Below are 19032 nucleotides of genomic sequence, written 5' to 3'. Positions count from 1 at the left end.
CAGAGACCCATATCCCTCGAAGAACAGTACGCCGCATTCTTAAGCAGGAATCTAGTCGGAGAGAGCGCAAAAGAAAGCTCTCTAGACACCATCTCATGTCTATACGCGACATACGTTATTGCATTCGAACCATTTCCAAAAACTGGAGCTCTAGGCGCATGACTTTTGAGGCTCTCAAAAAGCAGCTACCCTACCTACCCTCGGTGCGTACCATTCGTCGAGAATTAGCCCGGGCTGGCTACCGCCGCTGCATTACATGCCCTCGACCATATATTACCCTCAAACAAGCTAGGAAGAGATATGTATTTGCCAAGGAGCATAAATAGTAGGGAACATCAGACTATGCAGCTCATAGAGATGATGGCAAGCAAGGAGGGGACTAGAGGAAGGTTGTATGGTCTGATGAGGCTATATTTGAGACTAGGAAGAATGGCAGGATATATGTGACTAGGAGGGTAGATGAGAGGAGGTACCCTGACTGCATTAAATCAGTCTACAAGTCAGGGAGGACAACGGTCATGATATGGGGGGCATTAAGTTGGGATTACAAGTCGCCATTAGTCTTCCTAGAGAAGCTTCCAGAACGCAAGGGCATATGTTCTAAAGCCTATCTACAGCAAGTTCTTCAGCCTATAATCTTCCCTCTCTTTGATGATCTAGGGCCGGAGTATATCTTCATGGAAGACGGGTCTAAGGTGCATAAAGGGCATGCCAAATTACCTAGACTACAGCACAATATCCGAGGGTTTAATTGGCCTCCTTCTTCACCAGATTTGAACCCTATTGAGAAAGTCTAGAGGTGGATGAAGGAGAAATTGAAAAACTTGGACTATATGCCCAAAAATAAAGTGGATTTGAAAAAGGAGCTGCAAAAGCTATAGGACCGAGTTAACCCACGTGACTTTCGCCACTACACTAAGCAATTGACTTGTAAGATTGAGGATGTAATTAAGTACAAGGGTATGGCTACTATTAATTAATAATAAGTTCCATTTTCACAGAGATTCATAAGAAGACTAAAAAATTATGACTTTTGGTAAATAAGGTCTCATTTGTTGAGTTTCGCTTAAGTGGGCCATTCCCGGTGGCCTCAGCTCTTACGTATGTACGTGCGTGCTAATCTGTCTTCCAGGAACAAAATGCGAAGGTGGCTTGGGCGTTTGAAGCGAGGGGGAAAATGCTCAAGTCAGGGCCTTGGAATGTTTGATAGTGATGTGACGAGGTATGAGGTGTCTGAGGCCCCTCTGAATATCTGTTAGCCGCATCGCTGTCGACTTCTGCTAGTTCGAAGTCAAAAGCGATTTCGTTTGTATGATCCGGGACAAGTTTCCAGAGAGGATATGATAATGTTGTGATTTATTCGCGCGCCTGGTAATTACGCTGCACAAGGTGGAATAGAGGTTCTTGCCATCTCAATGTCCCAACATCGCTAGCACACCTGATCCATCCTCCCGATAAGTTTTTGTCGACCTCCTCTAACCCAGAATCTCACGCCCAAGTCATCAACTGACATTCGAGCTTGCCGCTTGGAAGGTTTTCGATGCCCTCAAGAATGGTGTAAGCATAAGCAGGGATGTGGTGGGTTAATGCTTGACAAGTGTCGAGTTTTGTTTGACCGCCATATACCAAGCGAGGCTGAATAACTACACCAGAATCGCCGCTCGAATGGATCCCGTCCACAACTCCATGACCAGATATCTTGAATCCGTACGTCCAATGATTTCTATCTTTCATATCTTCCGAGAATGACATTGAAGATCTGTTTCGAAGTGAGGTCGCTACTGCAGCAGCCCTTTGCAACTCCGATGCTGTCGACTTTGATGGTAAATCACACTACTTCACCATTCCAAAATATCTTATCAGTCTATTCGATCTTTTTAACGGACGAGCCTTAGTTTTGATGAAGCAATGTCCACAAGCTCCTGGACGACTCCAGATGTCGCGAATGGCTTAGCAATGTCCAGACTTTGGGTGGAAATATTACAGCTTGGACGAACATTGGTGAACTCAACCTGACTTGGCTTCATCATCCCCCGCTCAACATACCCCTTGTCAATCAAGAAGAAGATACGAATAATTTCCTCCACTCTCAAACTGGAGCTGAACATCTGATAAAGTTGCATCCTGGAGTGCCGAATCATTCCAGCCTTGACATCTCCACAGTCCGGCAGATCAACACTTCAATTTACGACAACTGGATGTCCAGACGCATGTTTTCAATCGAACCCTAGACGGACCAGATTTATTGACCAAAATCAGTCCAGATGCGTCGATGCAACAGTCATGTCTATAACTATCCGTCGCAGATGATTCTCCCACGCGAGTGGTCGACCTCAAGGTGGAAAATTCTCCTCCGGACCCAGAGCTCGTATCCGATTATCCCGCCTGTTATCTCTCTTTGGAAGAAGTTCGTGGAGTTCCGCGGCTTGGTGGCGTGGAATCGTGTCTCTTGCCAGTCTGGATGCACAAAGGGGTGACGATTTCCGTTTCCGAAGGCAGTGCGTCGATGTGACGGAGCTCGAGATCTTGATGTTCAACTTCGATGTTATATTTCCTAATGCGTGGGTTAGCCAATGAACAAAGACAATTCGAATGTCGCGTCCCATCTCGGAACATTTACAAAGTCCGGAGGATGGTCGAGGTAGGAATCTCCGAATCTGAAACGCATACTTCAGAATATCCTCAATGTCCGTCTACGCTTCGGTACTTTCGTACTTCAATACAGCCCGCTGCTTCAGTCCATGAGAGCAGTTCAGTGAGAGGAGAAGACGTGGAAGTACTCTGACTCGGTTGACCTCGTAGATATACTTGAGGGCACTCAGCTTATCTGCTGGGCTGTCAGATCCAGAGGATATCTGTACACGGATACGCCCACCCCTTTGATGAGTCTCAGAAATCACCTTGGTGAGAATGTTACGCTCTGGACTAATCAGATCTAGACAACTACCCAGAATATGAACTGCTAGTGCCGTGTGAGTCAATTGGAAGCCCCCAATAATCTAATTCGTCACGCGCAGTTCCCAACCACTACGAAATCAGTTCCTTTCAATTTATTTCCTGGTGTTGATCAAGAAGGGGGCTCAAGCGAGATCTAAGCGAGTGTGCGGGAAAGGGTCATCGACCACGGCACTCTCTGAAGCCGAAGTGATGATTAAAATGAAGTAGTTCTTGAAATACCTTGCAGACAAAGCCTTCATAATTGCGTCTGCAAAACCAAATGGAAGAGTACAGTTTGGAAGAGCGTACTGCAAGGTTTTCCATGCCTGTGCTAATCTAGAACTAATCTACAATACACCCCCGTCACGCAAAGCATGAACCATGGCAACCCTCATCCCCAGCTCAGCTCTTAACCGGTCTCACCTCCATGATAATATCATCACCCACAACCGGCCCCATCACACCACCTAACGGAATTGTAACATCCATCCTCGGAAACTTCGCCTTCTCACCATCCTTACCCACCAAACTGATGTCGAAACGGAACAGCACCAGTGCCACAAACATAAGCACCTCCCTCTTCGCCAAGAACCGACCAGGACAATACGTCGATCCGCCTCCAAAGGGACGGTAACTCGTGCTTCTCAAGAGGTTTTTGTCTTTCAAAAAGCGCTTTGCGTCGAATTCGGTGGCGTTGGTGCCGAATACTTGCTCGTTGAAATGGAGCTGGCGATAGGGCATGAGGAGCATGTTGCCGGTCTTAAGAACCTTGCCGCCGAGGGCGAATTTGGACATCACTTGACGGGCGCCGATGGGGGCATTGCAGAGACGGAGATTTTCTTCGTAGAGAGAGTTGATTAGTGGGCCGTTGTCGAGGAGGTAGTCTAGGTTGAGTTGGCCATCGGCTTGGAAGGCTGGTTGGATCTCGGCTTTGACGGCTTGGAGGAGTTGCTGGTCGTGTAAGAGGTAGGCGAGACACCAGAAGCATTGCTTGTAGGCATTGGTGTTGAGTCTAATGCGCCATATTAGCTTGCGAGCTCCGGAAGAGAAAACGCAACTTACAATCTGTGAAGTAGAAAGAGGTTTGGTGCTAATTGGGAAGTCTCAGTGACATCAAGTTCAACCAGAGACTCCTCGATGTTCTTTATCAACCAAGAAGCGTCCTGTCTTTGTTCTTTTGGAAGGTCGACATATCTCTCAAACGCGGATTGAACTTTAGCCTTGTACCTGAACATCTTCTTTGCAGCGAATTCGGGGTATTTCGAGTACAGTTTCCATGCTTCGTCATCAAAGATCAAGAACTCAGGTAGGAGATTAGGAGCGACTTCGTAAAGAGCCTTTCCGTAGAATGCTTTGGTTGCTGCATCGACGAGAACCTCAGAACACCAAGCATACAAGGACACGACTTTCTCCTTTTCGGTAGAGCCAGGTTGAATCATATCACCTGAAAGTAAATTGAAAGTCAGGGAATGGTCCAGATTTGAAAGTAGGTTGGCTTGGAGTTCGTCGAGCTTCTCGCCAGGGTGCATCTGTAGCTTGAATTTCTCGTGACAAAGATCCATCCAAGATTTGCCACCGAACTTCTCTTCGTCGAATAGGAGATTCATTGTCCGAGAAGTGAATCCGAAGATGCCGAGGATGTCCTTAATTTGAGCATTGTAGTCGAATACCGTCGTGTTAGTGTTTTTGTAAACGGTGAGGACATCATCAGGGGAGGTCACGACGTAAATCTCGGCACCCATAACCGTGATGGAGAAGACAGTACGATCATCATTAAAATATGCACTATCACCAACGTTATCAGCATTTCTTCTCTTGTCTTCTCATATTTTGGGTTCTTTGAAAATTGCAGTAAACAGAACCCAAAATGAATTGGTGAGTATTACCGGGCGTATGAGAAGAGGCCGTCCATATCCATCGACATTGGCCTGACATGACCGAAGACTGTTTCGTTGGTCAGCAAGGTCTAGAACAATGGCAAAAGGAGGCTTACACGGGATCCAATAGGGCAATTCTCGAGGTCTGTCTGGGTACAGTCTTGGGGTCACGACGAATCTGTAAATCCACCATGATGCCCACAGACCGACGGCACCAATGATCCAAGAAAGCGCACCTCCGTTCATGATGGCGCCGAGTGTAAACATCGAAGCCGAGCCGTTCTAATCGTGACCGATCTGATTATTCAGGAGCAGCAACACACTGATGTTTGGTTAGCCTGGAGCTGAGCGGATGGAACTAATCGACAGTCTTGTGTTATGTGATGATGACCGTCAGATTTGTTTGTGGTGTTGCTACTGGTCGTGGCGTGTTGCATTGCCGTTAGCGTTGGTTTCACAAGCTGCCGGTGGGCGCCTGCAGTGAGGGTGAGAGCGCCGGCTGAACTGCAAGACCACTGAATAATCAGCGCCTTCGCAGACTGTGCCGCAGAGAATATTTACGACAGAAGGATTATCGTTTACCCCACTCTACAAAATGTACGAGGGTATCGTGATTTTCGTATTTTCGTATCTGCAGGTGGAGAATGGTCGAGGCTGAACAGTTTCAGAGGAACCAGGAGTCAAAGGATCAGAATGCGGTCCGACCCGGTTTACAGAGAGAGGAGAGGCACAAGCTGCTGCACTCACAAGACCAACGGAATTGTCGGGGTACTGCTAGGAATGCCTAATAGAAAGCTGACTCAGGCGACACACTCGCTACGGAGCTGGGGGCTAAATATATTTATTTGGGTTTCATAGGTATATCATGGATCACCCTGGCAGATCCGGATCTGCATTACAGTACATTTATTTGGGAAGGTGGTATAGTATAGTTAGATCTTCCCAAGATCTGTGCAGACGGCGCAGCCTTCCCCACACCGTGCCTCTTTGATATCCCACCCAACAAAGGGCCTTGTTGATCGTTGTCCAGCAGCTTGGGACCAGTTTCTCCGAGTCGTTCTAGAACGAATGCTAATGATATAAGGAATCTGCTTTTTCACGTGAGAAGAGGAGACCTACTTGGAGTTGGAGGTTGAGCTGACCTGGTATCGAAATACTAAGAAGCTGGCAAACCATCTTGATCGCTCCGTACCACGCCTTCGCTCTCAAAGAGACACCCCACAGCAAAATGAGACAAAATATGAGGGAGACGCTGGTTGAGAGATCTTGTGTAGAGAGGAGGGGAGCAATGAGGGTGCTGACGCTGTGATCGATGGTTCCCGACATGATGGTTCAGTTGGATAGTTGATTGGATTGTGCCGCGAGCAGAGAAATGCAAATATGGTCCTTCTTGTTTCGGCGAGATGATGAAGTGTGGTATGTGACGGCTGTAGGAGGTGAAATGACACTATACTTATGCTCGAGAAAAAAAACCCACCGAATGGTTCACATGCCACATGGTAGATCTATTTTCTCCCGTTCGATCAGCCTTCCAACCATGTCAAAGTCAATCGTGGCATGTCTGCAACAACTGGCGATCTGGAAGCTGAGAACGAATAGCCCCCACACGGTACCCGCTGCCGTCGGAACAAGAAGCCCAGTGGCACAGTTGGTGCAGTCACGCTACTCTAATTATCAGCCACCACCACCTCATCCTCCACAGATAAGCCTTCATCCTTGAGCTAGCAGTGGGCTGCATGGAGGGGTAAGAATGCGCTTGGAGCTGAAATCTCACCGGACGAGGCCACCAATGAAATGGTAGCCACGGAATTTCCTATTCTGGACCTTTTTGCTGGCAGACTTACGGACTTGCGGCCAGATCTGGTTCGAACTTGCCAGGAACTTGCCAGGAACCAGGAACCCTATGGGACATCCTGATGAGGGAGTGTGAGTTGATTATGAGTGGGAGCTGATTATAGTTCTGCCACCCCGTCATGCAGGCAGGTACTCACGGCTCGGCTTTGATTCTACCTCCATCTCTTATTGAACACTTTCCCTTCACTTATCCTCCCACAACTTACCCACTTCTACCTTTACTTTCACCTCCGTCTCTCACTCCTCACTTTCCTCTCCGCTCGCTCTCAAGAATCAAACACCAAAGATCAAGATGGCAAGCCACACTATCTTTCCCCAAGTTGGTGGGATGAAAAACCTCATGAGCATAGTGGAGAGTTTTCAGATGGACAGCAACCGTACTGTAATCATGTCCAACACCACTCGTACTGAACTCGTCGACAGCGTAAGTCTAACTTATCTAATTTCACTTCTCAGGAATGTAAGCTGATTATGAACTCCAGACTTCACAGGCTCGGTTTACCATTCCTGACAGAGTGATACAAGATGTCTATTACTACATTACATCACTTCTCTTGGTCGTTTTCGGCACTGTCTTACTCATGAGCTTGACACATCTGGTATCTACCATTAGATTCCAAAAATCATTGGAAAGCCAAGACCCCAAGAAAGTCCCACCAAAAGTCCCTTACTGGACGCCTTTTGTGTGCCATATGATATCTCTGATGAGAACCCCGGCGCCCTTTGCAGATGATTTAATGTAAGTCCAAGCTCTAGTAGTGCAATATCATAGCTGACTTTTTTCAGGAAGAAATATGGATATAACATCCCTTTGTCCATCCAAGCTGGACTCATGAAACTTTGTTTCGTCTCCAGCCCTGAGCAAATCCAGACCATCTTCAAGGACTCAAAATCTTTGAGCAGCAAACCATCTACGCTGTATTGCCTGAAGAACATCATTGATACCCCACCTGAGGTCCTCCCATACTATGCTGCTGACGACTCTGGAATGGCCAACAAGATCCGAAAGGGCAGTGTGGTCACCAAACAAGAAGAGAGAATGCACTTCTGGGCTGCTCACACAGCACAAAAGTATCTCTCTGGCCAAACTCTTCTGAGCGTATCAGAGAGATACATCTCCACTCTAGACCGCAATCTGGAAGCTCTCAACATCGGAAACGACTGGGTAGAAGTTCCCGATCTCTTGAAATTCCTTCAAGATGAAATTACCAGTTCCACCATCGAAGCTCTCATGGGCTCTCATGTTCTGAGATTGAATCCCACACTCGTTCAAGATTTCTGGGAGTTCGACTATAACATGCCAAATTATGTTCGTGGTCTTCCGCGCTGGTTGGTTCCTTCAGCCTTCAAAGTCCGTGATCGAATGATTGCAAGCATGAAGAAGTGGCACCTGTTCGCTCATGAACATTCGGATGTCTCCAAGATTGCACCAGATGATCCAGATTGGGACCCTTACTTTGGCACGAAACTCGTCAAGGCGAGACTCTTCTACGGTATGAACAACAAGCACACGAATGCTGCATCTCGTGCCTCTGAGGATGTGGGACTTATCTTGGCGTGAGTCTCTTCCAATTTACCTTCATCTGAATTTCACTAATAGAATTCGACAGTGGAAATGCCAACGTGATCCCATCTCTATTCTGGTACATCTACGAGGCATTGAAAGACAGGACCCTCCAAGACCGTCTGATGAAAGAAGTCTCTCCATGCATCTCAGAGCAAGGCCAACTGGACATTGTTCAAGTGACAAGCCAGCCGTTATTACAATCCGTCTTCGCAGAAACACTTCGTCTGCGCGTGGCCATCACCATGACACGAACAGCCGAGTATTCGGACTATCAACTCGGATCCTACAAGATCAAGAAAGACATTCCCCTCGTAATCTTCAGCCGCACAGCAGCACTCAACGCTGAGGGATGGACAAACGCTGGAAGAGAACCCGTTGTCCCACTCGAGAAGTTCTGGGCTGAACGCTTCCTCGTCAAACCCGGCCAGAAGATCTCAAAGACAGATCCAGAACTATCCTACGCAAAAGCCCAAGGTTCCGCAGAACAAACCATGGCTGGCAGCGAGAAGGAGTCAAATTTCTCTATTGAAGGACTGGCAGGCTGCTGGCTTCCATTCGGCGGCGGACAACGCATGTGTCCTGGCCGTCATCTGGCAAAGCATGAGATCATTGGTTCATTTGCACTGCTTTTCTCCAAGTATGAGATTGAGATGATTGATAATGGGTTGGGCGAGCCGAAGCCTGATATGAGATGGTATCCTATGGGAGGATTACCACCGATGGAGAAATTTCCTTTTCGCATTCGGAAGCGGACTTAGATTTCTTGTATATTGTATTAGTAGATGGTTGATTTTCATTTGTGTTACTTTCACATCGGGATACCAATACAGATAGACAGAATCTGAAGTTTTACTACGATCACTTCACCCTAGAACATCAATACACATGAAAGACTGTGAATTCTTTGTTGGCCGCATGTGTAACCTTGTCGTGCAGGGCAGCATTTCATCCCCGTCGAGTGTGACCCGAGGTTCGTGGACAACACATGGCTACTCAGCCTCGCCAGGGAGGCCAGAGAATGGTAAAACAATCTATTCGCGGAAAATACGACACGGCTAACAGCTCTGACCCGCCAACTTGGGGGCCGCAGGGTAGCCTGGTAAGCCCGAGAAAAGCAAAAATGGGGTGGAGATCCCGGCGGCTAGCACACCCCTGTGCTACAGCGCCCGCTAGCGAACCCAGTAGATCTACTGTAATGCGAAGGGCGAATGCAGATGTGGCACGGCATCCTCTTCGATACTGGTTTTCCTCGCAGACGGTCCCATACACACCCGTACTAAAGAATGTCGTGAGAAGCCACCACCACGCCGTCAGCCTGCATGAGAGCAAGACGTGTCCCGCGGCCGTTCGGCGACTTCTTATACTTTGGAGCTTGTTGGTGGAATACAACAGCTTTCACGGGACAGGCTTAGATGCAGAGAGTCAGTCTCTCGTTGGCTGCTGCCGATTATCGTCGGTATTTCGACCAGGTGAGGCACGGAACCTTCCATTCGAGCGGAATTTCCCATATTGTCGATCTGGATCCGGTTGATATTAGATGTTTGCTGGTGCAAAGATATACTTTGCATACAAGATCGTCCCTCCATGCTCTGCAATCCAGCGCCGAAGAGATTGTGCTAGGCAAACTATCCCACCCACACCACAGGTATCTTTCCAGGCGAGGCTGTGCCCCTCTTATATAGACAAGCTGCTTACTCGCTTGTGTCCTTGCTTATCTTTCGGGCTTCACCTGTGAAGACACTTCATATTTTGCACAGCACCAAGATCTCAATCAAGTTATTCAACACAGAAGGAGAATCATGGCTTCAGCAGGTATCAATCCAGCTCTTCTCGCAGAGTTGCCTGCACTGGCACCACCTGCTGGTGTGATACCGAACTTCGTCGACCCCGAGTCAAGGCAGATGATCACGAGAGTTGTGATCTATGTTACTCTTCCTCTCATGCTCTCGTTTGTGTCCTTGCGAGTATGGACTAGACTACGAGTTCGTCAGTTCAGCGCAGATGATTGTATGTTTCTCTCCCGAGCATCAGTTTGCCCATGGCTAATTCAAACAAGATCTTTGTATAGTAGCTGCAGTAAGGCTTAGTCCGTGCCCCGTCTTTGAAGTCAATTGTTGACGAGCAACTCAGATCAGTGTTGTTTGTTGGTCTGCACTCGTGTTGACGAGTATGTATGCTCCAACTCTTCCAAATACCCATTCACTAACCATTCCCAGTCCTTGGAGACCCACTTGGTCCTCACCAGTGGAATGTTCCTCTCATCAAGATCACTGATCATTTCCTAAGGGTTAGACTCCCCGTTGCTGTCTATCATCACTTCCATTGACAGTCTTCCAGAATTCTCTCACGGGAATCTGTTTATACCCAGTTGCGGCCATCTTCGTCAAAGTCACCCTGCTCGTATTTTACTTGAGGTTGTTCCATCCTAGTCAGCGCACAGTAGTAATGATCTGGGTGGGAATTGCTCTCATCACACTCTTCTATCTTGCAAGCTTGATTGCCAACATCGTTCTCTGCTCTCCGCACAAGGGCGATGGTGGATGGTTATCTGTTAAGTCGCAAACTCGCTGTGGACAGCCATCTCTGAAGCTCTCCTCAACTCAGGGTGTATTCAGCGCTGTCAGCGATCTGTATGTGCTGTGCATTCCGCTGCAGCTCGTCTGGGAGATGAGACTCCCACTCGGTAGGAAGATTGGTGTCAGTGCCGTCTTTATGACAGGACTTTTGTAAGTTACTTGCTATTAAACACTGAGTTTATATCTAACAATATCAGGGCATGCGCTTGTTCAATTCTTAGCGCAGTATACCGCTTCCGAGAAATGAACAACCCCGATTTTACTTGGTCATCCATCCCTGTTTACTCTCTTGCGTAAGCTCTCCAGCATCTCCCCCCTTTACTCTGCTAATACCCAACAGAGCAGCAGAACTCAACGCAGGAATCATCTGCAGCTGCATGCCGGTCGTATTCGTCCTCTTCAAAGAATGCAGCAAGAAACTCTTCTCCATGCCCTCAATGAGATACCTCCGCTCCCGCAACCGCCGCTCCTCGGAAGAGAAAGACCAAAAAATGGTACCAGGAACGCCGTCCGACAACCAGGACGCCCCCAATGTCAAGTTCTCAAACTTCCCGCGCCCAATCATGACGGGTTTGAGGACGTTCATTTCGGGGAGCAGGAATCGCTCACAGCTGGAACCGAGTCATGTCGAGTCGTACTCGAATTCGGAGTTGGAGTCTATTTCTGATGAGTATCATGCGCAGTTCAAAGCTCCTGTTATTAGGCAGAGTACTGCTGGGTCGTCACCTGTGCTGTGATGTCTGAGGGGAAGAGAATGAATTTGACGAAGCGTTATACAAGCTCAGCTTTTATGCTTATGAGTGGGCAATATACTGAATTGTGGAGTCCATGGGTTTCAAATTGCAAGCAGGCTAGGAAATACTGCTGTTCAGATATCTAAATGTATAACCACATATGATGAACCGAAGTCTGAAAATGTTTTTGATGACTTGGCCGTGAAATCAAAACGCTCTTCTCCATCCTGAATGTCTAGAAGCTTCAGATGTCACCTCGCAGAATACGAGATCCGAGAGCCTTGCAGTGGAAACTTAGCAGTTGGTTGTGGCTGTTGAGGAGACTCAAAGCTGGAGAGCGTTCAATTGGTCTTTGTTGAGATTCGCGTGCTTGAACACTCTTGTCGCTCACTCATGATCTTTCACGAGCACATGAAATATTAGAAGTTAAGATCAGGACCACCATCATTTGCCCATCGAAAACACTTGCTGCGAAGCGATAATTCTCAAATTTAGTATTTAACTTCAATTCCACGGAAAGCGGACCATTCTTCCTATGACGATAATGCAGAGTTCGGAGAGTGAAGACATCGTGCAGATTGGTGAGCGTCGCATTCGGTATCGCTTTCAGCGTACGGTGGTAGGTTGGACAGCCTGGTGTATTTTCGCGCATCACTACCAATCCGGGTGCAGCACTCGCATACGAGCTTTGGTAGCACGGCGGCGGGGCTGACAATCACTAGCAAACACGCCCCTACGCCGCAATATTACCTGCAGGTTCGGCGCCCAGGATCCGGCCAAATCGGTGTTCTGTGCCATGCTACTAGTTTTCCAGGCACGTTTAAGTAAGGTGAATGCAGCCTGACGATCACTTTTTCTTTGGCAATAAGCTTCTAATCTTCGATTCTGCGGAGCCTTGCTCCATTATCTGTACATATTCTCAGCTGAGAATTCGTCGCTGCCAATCGAAATTCAGACGTCCCACGACGAGCCTCACGATGTTTAGAACGCCTCAGAGTCATGACAGTAGTGAAGAGATACTCCCTCATGCAGGAAACTCTTCTGGAAATTCCTCAGGGACTTCTTCGGAGAATGCTTCAGAGAAAGGCATCCCATACCCTACATTTCCAGCACGGGCTTTGTCTGGACGAGAAATCTGGAAAAACACTTCTCTGAAAATTGAAGTCACGACTCAAAATAGTAACGAGCCTTTCTACCCTCCTTCGACGCACCACATACGAGGCCCTGAAGAATTACCCTCGCAAAACAAATGGACATTGGCTATCGTAACCTTTTCGCTATGCCTTGGTACCTTTCTTGTCGCTCTGGACACTATGATCATAGGGACAGCAATTCCAAGCATCACTTCTCAGTTCCACTCACTGGAAGACATATCATGGTACGGGAGTGCATATCTTCTCACCAACACGGCATTGCAACCCAGTTTCGGCAAATTGTATAAGTTATTCAGGATTAAGATGATATATTTGTTGTGTGTGGTTGTGTTTGAAGGTACGTTCAATTTCCCAAATTCAAAATCTAGGGATTGACACAATCAGTTGGATCGATCATTTGTGCAGCTGCACCAAGCTCTGCTGTATTCATTGTTGGACGAGCGATTGCTGGATGCGGAGCAGCTGGACTGCTTCAGGGTGCTCTTGCAATCATTGCAAATACGGTTCCACTTGCGAAAAGACCTATCTACATGGGGATTGTCATCAGCGTCTTTGGGATTAGTGTTTGCATCGGACCTGTCCTCGGAGGGGCTTTTACTCAACACATAACGTGGAGATGGTGCTTCTGGATGTAAGTCTATCCTTTTGCGTCTAGACATTACAGATCTAAACTCAGTATGCTGAAATCTCATAGCAACGTCCCGATCGGAGGAACAGCCCTTCTCCTGATCGCCATCTTCCTTCGACTCAAGAGGTCTGAGGAGCAAGAACGATATAGATTGATGCGAGTCATCGACCGTGTCAAGGAACTTGATCCATTGGGAGCCTCATTACTGATCTCGGCAATCTGTTGCCTCTTCTTGGCTTTACAGTGGGGAGGACAATCACTGCCATGGAACTCCTCCAAGGTTATTGGATTATTTGCTGGATTTGGTGTCTTGATCGCTCTCTTCTGCTTTACACAGGTCATCCTGGGTGAGGACGCAACGATACCTATTCGTGTACTCAAGCAACGTTCCATCTTGTGTGGCTCGCTGTTTCTTTTCTTCATGGCAGTTCCTTCGTATATCGTAAGTTCACTACCTGATAAGGAGACTCTGAAGCTGATCTCTCGAAGTACGGATATTATTTGCCGATCTACTTTCAAACTTCGAAGGGGTCTTCTGCGACTTACAGTGGGGCCCAATTCATGGCACTTGCTGTCTCCCAGATATTCTTCGTCGTGATCTCGGGTGCTGTTGCAACAAAGTGGGGATATTACGTAGGTTTGACTTGATTCGATTCAGAATGATGGCTGATATTTGCAGGCTCCATATATGGTAGTTGGAACTGCAATCAGTGCAGTGGGCTCAGGCTTACTGACAATGCTGAAAGTTGATACTCCCACATGGGAGTGGGCGTTGTTCATGGTCATATGTGGAATAGGCACTGGCCTTGCAATCAACTTACCCTACACGGCTGTACAGGTTGTACTGAGGTAAATCTCCGCATCCCAAATTCTATCACTACAGTCACTGACCAAAGGCAGCAAAGAAGATGCACCAATAGGAAACGGTAAGTTTAACAAACGGTTCATTTACAACATGTCTAATCTGAGCTACAGCAATCTCACAGTTCGCATTTCAACTTGGAGCGTAAGTTCAGGCACACTTGATTCGAAGACATAAATTGACAAAATAATGTAGTGCCATAAGTCTTTCCATAGGACAGAACATCTTCCTCAACAAGTTGATTGAGGTCGTCCCCCAAAAGACACCATCAATTCCTGTCTCAGCAGTGGTTGCGGCTGGCGCCTATGATCTTCGCAGTCTTGCGCCGACACCTGCACTTTTACACCTCCTCAGAGAAGCTTATGCTCTCGCGATTCGAGATCCATTGATATATGCGGTGACAGCAGCTTGTCTTGGATTGGTTTTCGCTTGTGGAATGGAGCATAAGAATATCAAGGCTGTTGAACAATCAAGAATGGGGAGATGTCAAGAACTCAATACGCATGGGTTAACGGATTCTTCCTCAAGTAGAGATGAGCAAGTGTAGATTTTGACTGCTAATTGGGTATGCAAAATTAGGTGTTATGGGAACAGGACTCAATCAATGCTCTGTATATTCTATCATTGATCCATAATTCGCCGTCCAAACTACATCGTGAGTTCAATACTGTGCGACTTCACTGTCGAGCAGCATACCCGACTCCCTCCTCAACCTCAAGCCCGAAAGCTGCATCACTACGTCGTGCCTGACTATGTCGATCTCTATGTGCCGATCCTGAACGTGGCATCTTTCTTTGTGGTTTCTAGAAAGATGTTCGCACGGTACGGCACTGAATACCCTACGTGCCGCACCCTGCATGTGCGCCCAGCCGGTAGCCCGCCCCCACGCCTTCGGCGGGTTTTTATACCACGGCACGGCCACTTTTCTCAACTCTATGTGCATCTTACGCGGACTAGTACTCTTGTGCTACATGACATAATCACACATCACCGGATGCAAGCATTCGAAACACCATACCGTGCATTAAATTCCGCCGAGTGGATAGTTGGCATAACTCTCAGCCTTGCTGCGGAGTCTTACTACCTAGTGACGCATGCAGATCGATTGGCGATAAAGGGTCTTACGCTAAGGAACAGCTGAACGATTTCGCTGATCCATGTTATTTCAGTCACTGACTGCCGTGGGCTGAAACCTTCCCGTTTTGCAATGACATACCCACCGAGTCGTACATACTAGCATGCCAAGTTGTCAAAGTGCAAGAAGAGGATCTTGCTCAGCATGTGAGAATTAAGCGCTAATACCGCTGCCAAGGTTATAACTTCACGGGTGCGGGGAGAGGGGAGAGGAATGAAGCCCTTTTACCGAGGTCCTTCATGGTGCTGTTGTTGAGCTTCCGCTCTGGGCACACACCGGAGGGTAATGCAGATGTGAGCAGTCCGAAGGAAGTTCACGGGACCTTGAACTTCTTTGTCAAGACATCAGGAAGAAAAGTGTAAGAGCATGTCGTTTGTAAATTTTCGGAAGCACAATCATCAGGCATTGCAGTCGCACAAAGTTCTTGGAGAAAACTGGTATTTATTTCTTGTATAATTGTTACAAACAGAAGAATCTCAATGTTGCAGAGCTCCACATTCCAGCTAATCAAAATGAATCACCTCTTTACGCCATTTACACTCCCAACTCCTACTCTCCTTCCATTGCTCCAAATGCAAGGCCCCTTGATCCACCCTTTCCCTCCGTCTTTCTGGACTTCAGACAAAAGAACATCATCCAAATTGATCTTCCCATATTCCCACTCTAGGTTGCCCCCATAAGTTGTGGGAAAATGATCTGGATCAATGTGTTCGGCAAGTGTATCTCGCATCTGAGATTTGTTGACGATGAAAGTCTTCTCCAGCATGGCTGCATTGAACCAACGCTTGAACCATCCCCAGACCACAGGGAAGAAGGACGGTGCCCCTACCACAATGGTCTTGTCCAACACATCTGGATAGTACTCAGTAGTAATCATACTGGCTATCTGCAGATGATCTTTCAGGAACCACCACTGTCTCAAACCAACCCCAGATATATCGATTATGTTCGTCATTTTCGTGAGAGGTTTGTTGGAGCTCGCAGGCTGAACTGCAGAGCATAAAGGAAGTACAAAGGCGGGGCCGCTATGCACTACTGCGTATATGGGTAGCATCTTGGGCAGCGTAGCCAGATCTTTGTGACTTTCAAGGTTCTGCTTGACAGTTTTCGCCTCTTCGTAGCATTGTTGTATGTCTTCGGCTTTCAGCTTGCTGACTTGAAGAACGTAAACTGGATTGCCTTGTCGGTCTCTGCGGCCTGTCCATGCTCCATACTGAGAACATTAGCACGATTTTGGTAAAGCAAGATTCGATGTGCCCTACCATTCTACGAGCTCGTTCATAGTAATCCACGTCAATGGATGAGTAGAGCTCTTGGACTCGTTCGTCGGAAAGCCATTTCGATGTCTTCGTGAATTGTGCAACGGACTTTTTCAGATCGAACTTGTTGGCTGACAGAAAACGACTAGAAATTTGCTCAGTCATGAATTTCCGAAGCGGATTGCGACATTCGTACCTGAGACTTTCATCATCATGTGGAAAGCTTCGGCCATGAGCTTCAGATGACAAGAGACCCTTTTCGCAGAGGATCGACTTGAACTGGTCTAATTGAGGGCTGGCGACTCCAGTCACAACAGTCTCTTGGTCATGAATTGAATGTGGCATATTGACTTGTGGTGGGGATTTTCTGATGTGGAAAAGAAGTCCTCACTGGATAAGACCCCAGGGACAGAAGCTCTACAGTGCTTGAATGTGATAGCTAGATGGAAAGGTATGCGGACCTCCAAACTCTGGCTAGCTAGCTGTAGGGTTGAGGAGACCAGGACTAAGCCCCCAGATGGCGCTTACCAAGGCGGGAGGACGCCCGACGCGAGATACTGAACACAGCCAAGACCCACATCAGTAAAGCATCTGTCGGGTTTCTATTTTGATGACCACATCAGAGTCTCTGTGTTGATAAGGCAATAAATTAGCTTTGAGGCGCAGTGCATAGACTAGACAATTGGCGCTCTCCAGGTACCTGCAGTCAGCTTCAGGGGTCGTTCCCGTAAATTAAGCGAGGATGGGCTCGTGGCGTTAGCGCGGCAGTTACAGGGACATCCACATTTCACCAGCATGCGGGGCTTCAGATGGGGTCCAAAAGCCAGCGCTTTGGACATGCCGTTTGCAGTCTTAGTCTCAGCAAGAGGCAAGTGTCCGACGCCGTGGAAATCCCCCATCCGGAAAAGACTGCGATCTTATCTCGAAAGACATGCAGTGGTGTGGCACAGCAACTGTAGAACGACCGCACTCGCGAGATGCCTTGTCATAGCAACAATTTATCCACGACCCGTGTTTAGCTCGGCTGAGACTTTGTGAAACCAGGTTTGGTGACATTTACTTCCGTAAAATGATTATTTTGGACAGTCAGAAACAGAACCTCGGTCATCACTCACCCACGTGCATAATGACCCCACTTCAACTCAACAGAATCGCCTGCACCAAAATATGAGATAGGAAAGTCTTCCCTCTAGCTCTGCTCCACGGGAAGTTCTGTGAAGCACGTGCACTAGCCAGAAGCTGTCCAAATATTCTGTGATACCGAAGCCTAGGATGGGTGCTACTCGAGGTATTACAAGAAAAGTCCCGCTTCTACCTCTCCTCATAGCTACGACGACTCACACAATCTTTAATGCCCACGCTTCTATAACATTTGACAAACCATACACTCTTTTCGCATAAACTGAAAACAAGATCGAGAGAAGGACGATATAATATCAGCTCCTTGTGATTGTGCAGAGGTTCCAAAGACAGGGGCAAGCATCTCGCTTAATCCAGGGGTTTAAGCGAAATATTCCGCACTCTTCCATAACATAGGTAATGATCGTGAATCTGCTCTGCCAAAAGGAATCGATATTTTAGGAACCGAGTTGCATATGAGACATTGTCGAAGGAGAAGCAAACTGAATTTGAGGGTTGTTTTGGGACGTCATCAGAAACTTGGAATTGTAATGCCAGTTTTCTCAGACAGGCTTGAGCTACCCTCACCAAGGCAAATGATCATCGCATGTACGAAGTTTTGACTTGAATGATGAGTGAATGAGATAACAACTGAAGATGTTGGCATATAATCAAGAGATACGTAAACTCGCTTAAATCCTCGTTTAACCCCTGATTTAGCAATGGAAATTGACCATTAATCACTTAACAGTTCCCCTTTTAGATTTATTATTACTACTTGGATTTTTCTTTCGGGTAAAGCTCATGAGATAAGCCGAAAGTATGGAGTGGAAAAGTGTGACGGCATCACTAAGCCAATGAAAATTAGCGAGGCACTAATATCACCGGACTGTAAAAATATTTGGTAACACCAGCTGTCAGGACACTATATACCAGGAATTTCCTTCAATGTATTCGATTCATTCGTCCATTCTTCGTTTGACAAACAGTATACGATGCCACTCAAGCCCAAAATACCGATGCATATGCAGATGAACAGCATTATTGAAGAGGACAGCGACACCGACGGAGAAAACGATATCGCGTGTGACGATGGTCTGACACACAAGGAGGATATCGACAATAGAGACGAAGCCGACGGCATGGAGGAGAGACGAAGAATCCTTAGAAGGAGAGACGATTTCATCAGATGGAGTAACTGCGCTTTCATTCTGGCCGGCGTACTTCCCAGCATGATACATACATTTCAAGTGAGCAGCCCGTTCATCCTTTTGTCTCTTGTTAAAGGTTATTAACAATCCAGATACTTTTTTTCTTCGAGCACTATGTC

General features: G+C 47.2%; 8 protein-coding genes across 8 annotated transcripts; 4 read left to right on the top strand and 4 right to left on the bottom strand.

Annotated features, from left to right (window-relative positions):
- Positions 1–422: 422 nt before the first annotated feature.
- Positions 423–797, top strand: LY89DRAFT_759934 (uncharacterized protein; the record flags this gene model as incomplete). The annotated part of the gene is made up of 1 exon (XM_018221487.1): positions 423–797. A coding segment is annotated over one exon (375 nt), but the record flags the coding sequence as incomplete, so codon positions are not given.
- An 855-nt stretch (positions 798–1652) lies between these two features.
- LY89DRAFT_689488 (uncharacterized protein) lies at positions 1653–2328 on the bottom strand. Its single transcript, XM_018215917.1, has one exon. It carries the CDS (start codon positions 2121–2123, stop codon positions 1878–1880), a length of 246 nt encoding a protein of 81 aa, XP_018065303.1. The 5' UTR covers positions 2124–2328; the 3' UTR covers positions 1653–1877.
- Positions 2329–3339: 1011 nt separating this feature from the next.
- On the bottom strand, positions 3340–4706 carry LY89DRAFT_595595 (cytochrome P450; the record flags this gene model as incomplete). The annotated part of the gene is made up of 2 exons (XM_018209870.1): positions 3340–3949; positions 4000–4706. Coding segments are annotated over 2 exons (1317 nt in total), but the record flags the coding sequence as incomplete, so codon positions are not given.
- Positions 4707–5790: 1084 nt separating this feature from the next.
- LY89DRAFT_689486 (uncharacterized protein) lies at positions 5791–6220 on the bottom strand. The gene has a single exon (XM_018215916.1). The coding sequence runs from the start codon at positions 6138–6140 to the stop codon at positions 5886–5888; it is 255 nt and encodes an 84-aa protein (XP_018065301.1). The 5' UTR covers positions 6141–6220; the 3' UTR covers positions 5791–5885.
- A 1029-nt stretch (positions 6221–7249) lies between these two features.
- Positions 7250–8993, top strand: LY89DRAFT_595829 (cytochrome P450; the record flags this gene model as incomplete). The annotated part of the gene is made up of 3 exons (XM_018209883.1): positions 7250–7407; positions 7455–8225; positions 8279–8993. The coding sequence occupies 3 exons, from the start codon at positions 7250–7252 to the stop codon at positions 8991–8993; spliced, it is 1644 nt and encodes a 547-aa protein (XP_018065300.1).
- Positions 8994–10034: 1041 nt separating this feature from the next.
- Positions 10035–11548, top strand: LY89DRAFT_739923 (uncharacterized protein; the record flags this gene model as incomplete). Its single annotated transcript, XM_018220529.1, has 7 exons — positions 10035–10242; positions 10292–10311; positions 10366–10402; positions 10452–10522; positions 10573–10961; positions 11009–11104; positions 11152–11548. 7 exons carry the CDS (start codon positions 10035–10037, stop codon positions 11546–11548), a joined length of 1218 nt encoding a protein of 405 aa, XP_018065299.1.
- Positions 11549–12401: 853 nt separating this feature from the next.
- LY89DRAFT_626545 (MFS general substrate transporter) lies at positions 12402–14815 on the top strand. The gene is made up of 8 exons (XM_018211112.1): positions 12402–13036; positions 13084–13330; positions 13394–13769; positions 13817–13960; positions 14007–14176; positions 14228–14253; positions 14303–14333; positions 14385–14815. The coding sequence occupies exons 1-8, from the start codon at positions 12523–12525 to the stop codon at positions 14734–14736; spliced, it is 1860 nt and encodes a 619-aa protein (XP_018065298.1). The 5' UTR covers positions 12402–12522; the 3' UTR covers positions 14737–14815.
- Positions 14816–15758: 943 nt separating this feature from the next.
- On the bottom strand, positions 15759–17044 carry LY89DRAFT_787266 (CRAL/TRIO domain-containing protein). The gene is made up of 3 exons (XM_018223060.1): positions 16780–17044; positions 16587–16728; positions 15759–16537 (listed from the first exon to the last, which is right to left on the bottom strand). The coding sequence occupies exons 1-3, from the start codon at positions 16926–16928 to the stop codon at positions 15842–15844; spliced, it is 987 nt and encodes a 328-aa protein (XP_018065297.1). The 5' UTR covers positions 16929–17044; the 3' UTR covers positions 15759–15841.
- Positions 17045–19032: the final 1988 nt, after the last annotated feature.

Source organism: Mollisia scopiformis (assembly GCF_001500285.1).
Source record: "Mollisia scopiformis unplaced genomic scaffold LY89scaffold_25, whole genome shotgun sequence".
Taxonomy (NCBI): domain Eukaryota; kingdom Fungi; phylum Ascomycota; class Leotiomycetes; order Helotiales; family Mollisiaceae; genus Mollisia; species Mollisia scopiformis.
This window is presented reverse-complemented; position numbering and strand designations above follow the sequence as displayed.

Excerpts from the sequence above, each read along its gene's own strand:
- LY89DRAFT_689488 (XM_018215917.1), bottom strand. The coding sequence starts at position 2,123 with ATGCAACTTTATCAGATGTTCAGCTCCAGTTTGAGAGTGGAGGAAATT.
- LY89DRAFT_689486 (XM_018215916.1), bottom strand. The coding sequence starts at position 6,140 with ATGTCGGGAACCATCGATCACAGCGTCAGCACCCTCATTGCTCCCCTC.
- LY89DRAFT_626545 (XM_018211112.1), top strand. The coding sequence starts at position 12,523 with ATGTTTAGAACGCCTCAGAGTCATGACAGTAGTGAAGAGATACTCCCT. Across the intron at positions 14,177-14,227 it reads GCTGTACAGGTTGTACTGAG|CAAAGAAGATGCACCAATAG; the intron begins GTAAATCTCCGC and ends GACCAAAGGCAG. Across the intron at positions 14,254-14,302 it reads AGATGCACCAATAGGAAACG|CAATCTCACAGTTCGCATTT; the intron begins GTAAGTTTAACA and ends TCTGAGCTACAG.
- LY89DRAFT_787266 (XM_018223060.1), bottom strand. The coding sequence starts at position 16,928 with ATGCCACATTCAATTCATGACCAAGAGACTGTTGTGACTGGAGTCGCC. Across the intron at positions 16,729-16,779 it reads CATGATGATGAAAGTCTCAG|TCGTTTTCTGTCAGCCAACA; the intron begins GTACGAATGTCG and ends GCAAATTTCTAG. Across the intron at positions 16,538-16,586 it reads ATGAACGAGCTCGTAGAATG|TATGGAGCATGGACAGGCCG; the intron begins GTAGGGCACATC and ends TAATGTTCTCAG.